General features: G+C 36.4%; 2 protein-coding genes across 2 annotated transcripts; both read left to right on the forward strand.

The window, feature by feature from the left end:
• The first annotated feature begins 5709 nt into the window (after positions 1–5709).
• Positions 5710–6399, forward strand: LOC131651556 (uncharacterized). The gene is made up of 2 exons (XM_058921213.1): positions 5710–6042; positions 6121–6399. Exons 1-2 carry the CDS (start codon positions 5710–5712, stop codon positions 6397–6399), a joined length of 612 nt encoding a protein of 203 aa, XP_058777196.1.
• A 4960-nt stretch (positions 6400–11359) lies between these two features.
• LOC131651557 (uncharacterized) lies at positions 11360–12651 on the forward strand. Its single transcript, XM_058921214.1, has 3 exons — positions 11360–11692; positions 11771–12404; positions 12647–12651. The coding sequence occupies exons 1-3, from the start codon at positions 11360–11362 to the stop codon at positions 12649–12651; spliced, it is 972 nt and encodes a 323-aa protein (XP_058777197.1).
• Positions 12652–13025: the final 374 nt, after the last annotated feature.

Genomic DNA, 13025 nt, shown 5'->3' on the forward strand with positions numbered 1-13025 from the left:
AAATATATTTTCAAAATAACTAACAATAATAAAAAATAAAAATATTTATATTTTGTAATTTGAGAAAATATCACTATGTAATTATTATTAATCTTTTATTTATTTAAAAATCAAAAGGTCATATTTATTTTAAAAAAATAATATCAATTTTTAGAATTAATTAGTTATAAAAAATGAGCTATTGAAATTATGAAATTTAAACTATATTGAATGAGTTTTTAAGTGAGGTAAGTAAAATGAAACTGTTACACTAAATTAATTTTAATGGATGATATTAATGGTGGATTGAGGCATTAAAATTGCAATAAACTCTATTCATTTTATTTGTTATACAAACTTCAAATAATAAAAAAATTAAAAGAAATAGGGTTTTGCCAAGAATTGTTATCATGAAAATGAGTCAAATATACATTAAAAATGATTACATTTTCAAAATAACTAACAATTATAAAAAATACAAAATATTTATATTTTGAGAAAATATCAATATGTAATTATTATTTATTTAGAAATCAAGAAGTCATATTTATACAGAAAAAAATATCGATTCTTGAAAAGAGACAATATGTACATGGGGTTATGCATATAACAATAATTAAAATTAAAAAAGAATTAGGGTTTTGCCAAAGAGTTGTTATCATGGAAAATTTGTCAAAATATTTTCAAAATAAACATTAAAAGTCATTATATTTTTAAAATATTTTCAAAATATACATTAAAAAGAATTATATTTTTCATTATTATTATAATTATAATTATATTATTTTTAATTGTTCGAATAGTAACTGAAAGAGTTATAATTTGGTGACTTAAACCAATTAATTTTTTCATCACATTAATATTTTAGTGTATATTAGATAGAGAGTTAGAGAGAGGGATAAAAAATAGAGAGATTTACAATTTTATTACAATATTAAATTAATAACTAAACATATATTTTATTATAATTTTTTTAACTTATATTTTAGAAACGATAAATATATATTAAAATTGTATTTAGATTTTTTTATTTATTTTTTATTATAAATTATTTATATAAAATATTTATTTATACACTTTTTGAATAATTATGATTGTAAATAAAATAATATTAATAATAATAATATTATAATATTCGGCCATCACTATTAATAATAATAATAATATAAATAATAAATTATTTTTTAATATTTGATGAATATTATATTATAATTTATTATTTATATTATTATTGTTATTATTATTATTTATATTAACAATTGTGATGGCTGATATTATATTATATTATTATTATAATTAAAAATATAAATATTATGTTTATTATTATTATCATTATTATTATTTGAATTATTATTATTATTTGAATTATTATTATTATTTTATTATTAGTTTATTATTATTTTGTTTAATATTATTGTTATTATTATTATTTATTTTTAATGTAGGGACAAAATAGTAAAAATAGAATTAGGGTTTATGTTTAGTTTTGCTACCAAGGTGACATGTGGCTAGGGTTGCCATCATGACAACCTTAGATTTATATTAAGTAGATACCTCAAAAAATGGCCTTCAACTTCAATTTTTTTCACTTTTCTTTTTAAATTTGTTCTCTAGACTGTCTCTTTCAAGAAATATACATCCAATCATGTATATATACTAAATGTTGAATATAGAAGTTGATTTTGATTTTGATTTGTAATCACTTTATAAAAGCTGCAATTTTTAGCAGCTTTTTAATTTTGTATTGTTATTTTTTTTATCTTTATATTATCTTGACTATTCTTTAGTTAATGTTTGATTTTGATTTGTAATCACTTTTTACCAGTTCACTTTTTACCAGTTAATGTTTGATTTTGATTTGTAATCACTTTTTAGCAGTAGTTTTGTAGCAGAATTTTAATTTTGTATTATAATTTTTTTATCTTTCTTAATCTTTATATTATCTTGACTATTCATTAGTTAATGTTGTATGATACTAACTCAAGTAACTTGATCTTATGTTCATATTGTTATTTTAATTGCATCTTTAGTGTTCAAGAAATCGATGATAAATGACCTCTTAGAGGTAAGTTAGTCTCTAACCATTTTAATTGCATCAACTAAATTTGAAATTATAAAATGTAAAATTAAATTATACTAATATCTTGATAATAATTATATATATATATATATATATATATATATATATATATATATATGTTTAATATATTTATTTTTATCATTTTATTTTCAACATCTTTAATATATTCATTCGTTTTATTAAAAAATTATATATGAGATTTTTTTTCATCAAAGAAATATATTTGGAAACTGCTAATATATTGTTTGAGTTTATTTCGGAATTTTGAAGATTTTTCCTTTTCCTATCTTTTCCATTCTCAATTCTTATTATATCATATATGTGATTTGAACAATTACATTTATTGTCTTTCTTTTCATTCATCATTTTAATTACATCTTACAAGTGATTTGAAAAATTAGAATATTTAAAAATGAATTATAACATTTAAATATTACTAAATAATATTATCTATTAACGAATTAAATAAGTTGGATAGTTTTTTATTTTTTTTATCGATCATAAATAAAATCATACTAAATAAAATAAACTTAAATGAAAAATTTATCTTATTTTAAAATAAACATTCTACTAATATATAAAAAAAATCTTAACCTTGAAGTTTCTCTCAATTTTTTATTTATGATTGATTTTTTTGTACACTTGAGTAATTAATAAATTAATATTTTGTAAATTTGTAACTTCTAAATTATATCAAGATTAAAATTTTTAACTAATTCTCAAGTCAGTTGATGGTGCATTTGAATAGAGAGCATTAAAAATTCACAATAATTTATTTACTTACAATAGTCCCGAGAGTGACACTTAAACTATATTTAATAAACTTAAAATTTGATAAAAAGAATATTAGTGAAAATATAATTGAATGAGTATATTTTTAAACTTAAAAACCTATGTATTATGGGATGAGTGTGTAATAAAAAATATTATAAATATAAATGAATTGTTATCTATAAATCACATATAACAAAAAATAAATATAAATGATATAAAAATATCCAATCATATGTGAATAAAATATCATCAGATAGCACTCATATTTAAAATTGATTATATAATATAAAACCATCTTAAATTATTTTACTTTTATTTATTTTAAAAAATTGAAAAATGTCTCTTTTATTAATTGAACAAAAAAAATTTAAACTCAATATCTTTAACATTATAATTTTAACGTTTATCACTAAACCACTATATTCAAAAAAATTGTATAATTTTAATACCAATAAATGATATAAAATTTTTATTTTCTATAATAAATTAATATTAAATATGAACACAGTTTTATATTTAAAAAATTATTTATGTAAGTTCATATTTACTTAAATTGATGTTTTAAAATTTATAAAATATTTTAAATGTAATACCCGATATTATATTTATTCAATCTTTATATTTGCTAATATGATTAGTATGAAATAAGATGGATGAATATGATATATATTTCTACTAATTGGTTTATGGTGTTAACTAAACCTATTAGTGGCAATAGGAGGGGCATAATAGTATTTTCACCCTTAAATATAACTTGGGACATGTTTGGTTGATCATTCTCTTCTTTCCAAAAACCAGAATTTTGTTTAGTAGAGGAAGAAGAGACAAAACGTGGAAAGGGGGAGGAAGAGGAGAAAGTTCCAACACTTGGTCCAAGCTCACTTGCATGCAGCAGATTCTGTCCCAAAACCTTGCTTCCATCATCATCTTCATCTTGTTTCAGCTCTGTTTTCATCATCTCCTTCACTCCTAAGGTGAGTCCATAGTTAGTGACCTTGGGAGTTTTGCATGTAAGGGTTCAATTGGGGTTTAGGGATTATGAGTGAAGTGTTAATCAATGATGCTAAATCTGTTGTTTTGCCCTATTCTTTGTATGCTAATGTTTCTATTTGCAATTATGTGATGCAAATTCGTTTGGACTGTTATACAAGTGTAGGGGATCATCTACAGGTTGTTTGGGACTGGTTTAGAGTTCCTAAAACGCAGAAAATTGATTCTGCATCAGAGTAATCGGTTACTGGGACCTGGGTAACCGATTACCCTGTGTAATTTGGCGTGGATGGGCATTTTTGAAGCCAGTAATCGGTTACTCTGGGACCAGTAACCGATTACCCTGGGCGCAGGGTAAAAATTCAGCAATCTTGGGAAATTCATATCTCCCGTTTCGTGCGTCCGTTCGACGCGTACCATATACCGTTAGAAAGCTAATTGAGTGTACTATCTAGGAAAATTAGTATCGGTGTTGGAATATTATTTTCCGGTGTATCTGACATACCTTCAGTTAAAGTGCGACACTGATGCTATGCAACTTGCGTATAATTAGACTGAATTAGTTCATTATTTCTGACTACCATGTTATGCTGAAATAAGAATGCTATATTATGATGAATTATGATCATTCTATTAATGCCCATTGTTTCGGTTAAACAATCGGGTTTGTGTGCTTGTATGCTTTAGTGCTTGTTTATGTACGTGTGCTGAATCGAAGTAGACCAGGTACTAAGTTACGATTCGGACCACGGGTCCTTGAGTTGTCTGTGGGACTGCCCTGATCTTGGATCCAGAGGCACATACCTGAACTACCGTTGCAGTGTGCTTGTGAGGGCCTGGAGGCGTTTTACTCACTTGCTGTATACACACTCGCGTGCTCGGTATGATGGCGTTATGCGGCTAAGTAAGCCTACGCATAACAGGTAAACCATCTCTAATGATGCCATGTAGGCTACATCATTAGGTTCCTACCCGGATGGGCTCATGCGTCGAGACGGCGTGTTACACTTGCTGTTAACACCACGTGCGTACATATGGTTAATGGGACGGTGTCGCCTCTTAGGCAAGGTCACCTCGCAGCCACGTAGGCTTGTGCGAACCCGTTTAACCATTCTTGCAGGGTGCTTGTGTAAGTCTCTCGACATATAGGCGTGGGTGAACCCACCGAGGGTGTGTTAGTAACTTAGTCTAGTGGTATTAACGTACTTCTGGATTCCCCGTTATGGATGCGGGTTTTGCATACTTGGTTGCTATACAATGTGTATTTGCTTGAGACAAGTCCAATGGTGGACGAGTCGCTTGTTTACTCCGTGCTTGTACCGGAAGTGAGAGTAACCCCGAATCCATGGTGGATTCGTGTATTTTTTTTGTATGTTCCCTTTAGATCCGAGTGGACTAATAGGATAGGCGGACTCACTGAGATTTAGTAATCTCATCCCATTCCAATTATTTATTTTTCAGGTGGTTCGAGGCAAGATCGCGGTAAGGGAAAGATGGATTAGATCTCTTGGCGATGCTTGGATATTCTTCTAGTTCTTATCGTGCTTGCTAGTTTATGTATTTTGGATATGTGCTTACATGATGTACTTGTATTTTGGCCATGATACATTCGGCTTTTGTATTCGTACACTTCTACTTTCTGCTGCAAAACTTTATGTATTTGTTGTCTTATGAACCATTTATGATACTTTATGCATATTATTCTAGACAAATATGTGTGGGGTGTTACAGTTGGTATCAGAGCAGGTCGATCCTCGACTTTGCTAAGACACATCATAATGCAGTACAATTCTGCCTCATATGTGTATAATCAGTAAGATTCCTTATGTCTTATTTATGGTATTAAGCCTGATCAACTTGATTCCATGCGTAGGACAGACAGGGAGATGGCTGAGCAACGCAGAGGCCCCGGAAGGCCCAGAACAAGGAATGTGGAGCCCGAGCAATCAGCCGGAGGTGCAGGCGTGCCTTGGCAACAGATGATGCAGCAGATGATGCAGCAGAACCAGATGATGGCTCAAATGATGCAAGGCATGCAAGGACAACAACCTCCTACTCAAGCTCCCGTACCTCAAGCTGCAGCTGGACCAGATTTTCGTGCCTTCTTCAGGATGGATCCTCCGGAGTTCGTTGGTGGACTTGACTCACTCTTGGCTCATGATTGGTTAGCTGGTATGGAGAGGGTGTTTCAAGCTATTCAGTGTACTGAAGAAGAGAAGGTGATCTTTGCTACTCAGAAAATGAAGGGACCAGCTCTTAGGTGGTGGAACACTGCATCCACTTATTTCACCACACAGGAGATTCCTAAGGATTGGCAACACTTCAAGGTTGCATTCTTGGAGAAGTATTTTCCTAATAGTGTGAGAACTCAGAAGGAGCGAGAATTTCAGAACTTCAAACAAGGTGACATGTCTGTTTCAGAATATGCAGAGAAGTTCGAGGACTTGGCAGACTACTCCAGACAGGCTGTTTATGCTCCAGATGAATTATGGAAGATCGATCAGTTCATGATGGGTTTGAGGGCCGACATTGCCCATAGCGTTTCCCAAAGAGAGTTCACCACTTATGCTGAATGACTAATACCAACTGTAACACCCCACACATATTTGTCTAGAATAATATGCATAAAGTATCATAAATGGTTCATACGACAACAAATACATAAAGTTTTGCAGCAGAAAGTAGAAGTGTACGAATACAAAAGCCGAATGTATCATGGCCAAAATACAAGTACATCATGTAAGCACATATCCAAAATACATAAACTAGCAAGCACGATAAGAACTAGAAGAATATCCAAGCATCGCCAAGAGATCTAATCCATCTTTCCCTTACCGCGATCTTGCCTCGAACCACCTGAAAAATAAATAATTGGAATGGGATGAGATTACTAAATCTCAGTGAGTCCGCCTATCCTATTAGTCCACTCGGATCTAAAGGGAACATACAAAAAAAATACACGAATCCACCATGGATTCGGGGTTACTCTCACTTCCGGTACAAGCACGGAGTAAACAAGCGACTCGTCCACCATTGGACTTGTCTCAAGCAAATACACATTGTATAGCAACCAAGTATGCAAAACCCGCATCCATAACGGGGAATCCAGAAGTACGTTAATACCACTAGACTAAGTTACTAACACACCCTCGGTGGGTTCACCCACGCCTATATGTCGAGAGACTTACACAAGCACCCTGCAAGAATGGTTAAACGGGTTCGCACAAGCCTACGTGGCTGCGAGGTGACCTTGCCTAAGAGGCGACACCGTCCCATTAACCATATGTACGCACGTGGTGTTAACAGCAAGTGTAACACGCCGTCTCGACGCATGAGCCCATCCGGGTAGGAACCTAATGATGTAGCCTACATGGCATCATTAGAGATGGTTTACCTGTTATGCGTAGGCTTACTTAGCCGCATAACGCCATCATACCGAGCACGCGAGTGTGTATACAGCAAGTGAGTAAAACGCCTCCAGGCCCTCACAAGCACACTGCAACGGTAGTTCAGGTATGTGCCTCTGGATCCAAGATCAGGGCAGTCCCACAGACAACTCAAGGACCCGTGGTCCGAATCGTAACTTAGTACCTGGTCTACTTCGATTCAGCACACGTACATAAACAAGCACTAAAGCATACAAGCACACAAACCCGATTGTTTAACCGAAACAATGGGCATTAATAGAATGATCATAATTCATCATAATATAGCATTCTTATTTCAGCATAACATGGTAGTCAGAAATAATGAACTAATTCAGTCTAATTATACGCAAGTTGCATAGCATCAGTGTCGCACTTTAACTGAAGGTATGTCAGATACACCGGAAAATAATATTCCAACACCGATACTAATTTTCCTAGATAGTACACTCAATTAGCTTTCTAACGGTATATGGTACGCGTCGAACGGACGCACGAAACGGGAGATATGAATTTCCCAAGATTGCTGAATTTTTACCCTGCGCCCAGGGTAATCGGTTACTGGTCCCAGAGTAACCGATTACTGGCTTCAAAAATGCCCATCCACGCCAAATTACACAGGGTAATCGGTTACCCAGGTCCCAGTAACCGATTACTCTGATGCAGAATCAATTTTCTGCGTTTTAGGAACTCTAAACCAGTCCCAAACAACCTGTAGATGATCCCCTACACTTGTATAACAGTCCAAACGAATTTGCATCACATAATTGCAAATAGAAACATTAGCATACAAAGAATAGGGCAAAACAAACAGATTTAGCATCATTGATTAACACTTCACTCATAATCCCTAAACCCCAATTGAACCCTTACATGCAAAACTCCCAAGGTCACTAACTATGGACTCACCTTAGGAGTGAAGGAGATGATGAAAACAGAGCTGAAACAAGATGAAGATGATGATGGAAGCAAGGTTTTGGGACAGAATCTGCTGCATGCAAGTGAGCTTGGACCAAGTGTTGGAACTTTCTCCTCTTCCTCCCCCTTTCCACGTTTTGTCTCTTCTTCCTCTACTAAACAAAATTCTGGTTTTTGGAAAGAAGAGAATGATCAACCAAACATGTCCCAAGTTATATTTAAGGGTGAAAATACTATTATGCCCCTCCTATTGCCACTAATAGGTTTAGTTAACACCATAAACCAATTAGTAGAAATATATATCATATTCATCCATCTTATTTCATACTAATCATATTAGCAAATATAAAGATTGAATAAATATAATATCGGGTATTACATTCTCCCCCCCTTAAATAGAATTCGTCCTCGAATTCAAAGGAAACTTACCAAAACAAGTGAGGATAGGATTCCCGCATCTCTGACTCAAGTTCCCAAGTAGCCTCCTCAGGACGCGTCCCATCCCACATCACCTTCACGATAGGTATCTCCTTACTCCGGAGGGACTTGCTAGCACGCTCCAAGATACAGCAAGGTTGAGGATCATAGGAAAGATCTGGTTCTACCTCAACAGAATCCGAAAGGATAGGATGGAAAGTGTCGGGCACGAACTTCCGGAGCTGAGATACGTGGAATACGTCATGCAGCCCGGATAGTGAAGGTGGTAATGCCAACTGATAAGCCACTTCACCTACCCGACTCATAATCTGATACGGTCCCACATATCTCGGACTGAGTTTACGCGTTTTGAACGGTCCTCCCAACCTTAATCTTGGAGTGACCTTCAAATACACATGATCACCCACTTCAAATTCCAAAGGTCTTCTCCGCTTGTCCGCATAATTCTTTTGTCGGTCTTGGGCTTTCTTGAGATTATCTCGGATCATCTTAACTTTCTTGGTGGTTTCTTGTATAATTTCCGGTCCAAGAATACTCTTCTCTCCTACCTCGGCCCAACACAAGGGTGATCGACATTTTCTCCCGTATAGAGCTTCATAGGGAGCCATACCCAAACTAGCATGGTAACTGTTATTGTATGCGAACTCTATCAATGGCAAATGATCTTTCCAACTCCCACCTTCTTCTAGAATGCAAGCTCTCAACATATCCTCTATCGTCTGGATCGTCCTCTCCGTCTGCCCATCGGATTGAGGATGGTTTGACGTACTCATATCCAATCTAGTCCCTAATTCCTTATGAAACATCTTCCAAAATCTTGAAGTGAATTTTGGATCACGATCAGACACTATACTGGACGGAACGCCATGCAACCGTACAATCTCTGCTATGAAAAGCCTTGCGAGATGAATCACCTTGTGAGTGGTCTTTACAGGCAAAAAGTGAGCAGACTTAGTCAACCTGTCCACTATTACCCATATCGAATCATGTCCGCCTCGAGTACGAGGTAATCCCACAATGAAATCCATAGAGATAGAGTCCCATTTCCACGTCGGTACCTCCAGTGGTTGTAACATTCCTCCTGGTTTCTGATGCTCAATCTTAACCTGTTGACAAATGGGACCTGGGTAACCGATTACCCTGTGTAATTTGGCGTGGATGGGCATTTTTGAAGCCAGTAATCGGTTACTCTGGGACCAGTAACCGATTACCCTGGGCGCAGGGTAAAAATTCAGCAATCTTGGGAAATTCATATCTCCCGTTTCGTGCGTCCGTTCGACGCGTACCATATACCGTTAGAAAGCTAATTGAGTGTACTATCTAGGAAAATTAGTATCGGTGTTGGAATATTATTTTCCGGTGTATCTGACATACCTTCAGTTAAAGTGCGACACTGATGCTATGCAACTTGCGTATAATTAGACTGAATTAGTTCATTATTTCTGACTACCATGTTATGCTGAAATAAGAATGCTATATTATGATGAATTATGATCATTCTATTAATGCCCATTGTTTCGGTTAAACAATCGGGTTTGTGTGCTTGTATGCTTTAGTGCTTGTTTATGTACGTGTGCTGAATCGAAGTAGACCAGGTACTAAGTTACGATTCGGACCACGGGTCCTTGAGTTGTCTGTGGGACTGCCCTGATCTTGGATCCAGAGGCACATACCTGAACTACCGTTGCAGTGTGCTTGTGAGGGCCTGGAGGCGTTTTACTCACTTGCTGTATACACACTCGCGTGCTCGGTATGATGGCGTTATGCGGCTAAGTAAGCCTACGCATAACAGGTAAACCATCTCTAATGATGCCATGTAGGCTACATCATTAGGTTCCTACCCGGATGGGCTCATGCGTCGAGACGGCGTGTTACACTTGCTGTTAACACCACGTGCGTACATATGGTTAATGGGACGGTGTCGCCTCTTAGGCAAGGTCACCTCGCAGCCACGTAGGCTTGTGCGAACCCGTTTAACCATTCTTGCAGGGTGCTTGTGTAAGTCTCTCGACATATAGGCGTGGGTGAACCCACCGAGGGTGTGTTAGTAACTTAGTCTAGTGGTATTAACGTACTTCTGGATTCCCCGTTATGGATGCGGGTTTTGCATACTTGGTTGCTATACAATGTGTATTTGCTTGAGACAAGTCCAATGGTGGACGAGTCGCTTGTTTACTCCGTGCTTGTACCGGAAGTGAGAGTAACCCCGAATCCATGGTGGATTCGTGTATTTTTTTTGTATGTTCCCTTTAGATCCGAGTGGACTAATAGGATAGGCGGACTCACTGAGATTTAGTAATCTCATCCCATTCCAATTATTTATTTTTCAGGTGGTTCGAGGCAAGATCGCGGTAAGGGAAAGATGGATTAGATCTCTTGGCGATGCTTGGATATTCTTCTAGTTCTTATCGTGCTTGCTAGTTTATGTATTTTGGATATGTGCTTACATGATGTACTTGTATTTTGGCCATGATACATTCGGCTTTTGTATTCGTACACTTCTACTTTCTGCTGCAAAACTTTATGTATTTGTTGTCTTATGAACCATTTATGATACTTTATGCATATTATTCTAGACAAATATGTGTGGGGTGTTACAGTTGGTATCAGAGCAGGTCGATCCTCGACTTTGCTAAGACACATCATAATGCAGTACAATTCTGCCTCATATGTGTATAATCAGTAAGATTCCTTATGTCTTATTTATGGTATTAAGCCTGATCAACTTGATTCCATGCGTAGGACAGACAGGGAGATGGCTGAGCAACGCAGAGGCCCCGGAAGGCCCAGAACAAGGAATGTGGAGCCCGAGCAATCAGCCGGAGGTGCAGGCGTGCCTTGGCAACAGATGATGCAGCAGATGATGCAGCAGAACCAGATGATGGCTCAAATGATGCAAGGCATGCAAGGACAACAACCTCCTACTCAAGCTCCCGTACCTCAAGCTGCAGCTGGACCAGATTTTCGTGCCTTCTTCAGGATGGATCCTCCGGAGTTCGTTGGTGGACTTGACTCACTCTTGGCTCATGATTGGTTAGCTGGTATGGAGAGGGTGTTTCAAGCTATTCAGTGTACTGAAGAAGAGAAGGTGATCTTTGCTACTCAGAAAATGAAGGGACCAGCTCTTAGGTGGTGGAACACTGCATCCACTTATTTCACCACACAGGAGATTCCTAAGGATTGGCAACACTTCAAGGTTGCATTCTTGGAGAAGTATTTTCCTAATAGTGTGAGAACTCAGAAGGAGCGAGAATTTCAGAACTTCAAACAAGGTGACATGTCTGTTTCAGAATATGCAGAGAAGTTCGAGGACTTGGCAGACTACTCCAGACAGGCTGTTTATGCTCCAGATGAATTATGGAAGATCGATCAGTTCATGATGGGTTTGAGGGCCGACATTGCCCATAGCGTTTCCCAAAGAGAGTTCACCACTTATGCTGAATGTCTAAGACAATGCTATGTTGCTGAAAACAGTTTGAAGAGGGTTCAGGAAGAGAGGAACCAGAACAGGGCTAATTTCAGAGAGCAAGGGAGATCTACTCAAAACTTGAGGCCCCGTAATCCTCCACCAAAGATGAAGCAAAGCCACGGTGACCGTTTCCCCCGACCACCCTTTTGTGATAAGTGTAGGAGGAAGCACACTGGAAATTGTGAAGTTTATCCTGTCAGATGTTTTGAGTGTGGCGAGCAAGGTCACGTGATGAGGAATTGCCCAAAGAAGGGAGCTCCAGGAAAGACTGCAGGTCGTGTTTACACTTTGGATTCAAGGAAGGCAAAGGGAAACAACAATCTTATTGCGGGTACGTGCTATGTTAACAATCAACCTTTATGTGTTTTAGTTGATTGTGGAGCCACTCATTCTTTTGTCTCTACCGAGTGTGTTTATCGACTTGGTTTGGAAGTTACTCCATTACCCACTCCCATGATTATTTCTTCGGCAACGGATGATACTGTGGAAGCTCGACTGATTTGTAAAGATTGTTCGGTGTCTTTTAATGGTCGTGACTTCCCGATTGATTTAATTTGTTTACCCCTCAAGAAGCTTGATGTTATCCTAGGGATGGATTGGTTGTCTCTTAACTCAGTGTACATTGGTTGCAAAGAGAAGGCCATATTCATTCCTGCTGAAGAGATTTCTTCCGATGATGCAATTACCAAGTTAATAGAAGGTACAATCAGCACGGTTAATTATCTCTTTTCTCAAGAAAGATCCTTTCTTTTAGTTCTTTCCAAGGAGCCTTCTGTGAGGATTGAATTGTCGGAGATTCCGGTGGTGTGCGAATTTCCTGATGTATTCCCTGAGGATATCACTTCTCTTCCTCCAGAAAGAGAAGCGGAATTCTCAATCGATCTTGTTCCTGGGACAGCCCCAGTTTCCATCACTCCTTATAGGATGTCTCCTATTGAACTCAGAGAACTGA

Source organism: Vicia villosa, linkage group LG2, assembly GCF_029867415.1.
Source record: "Vicia villosa cultivar HV-30 ecotype Madison, WI linkage group LG2, Vvil1.0, whole genome shotgun sequence".
Taxonomy (NCBI): Eukaryota; Viridiplantae; Streptophyta; class Magnoliopsida; order Fabales; family Fabaceae; genus Vicia; species Vicia villosa.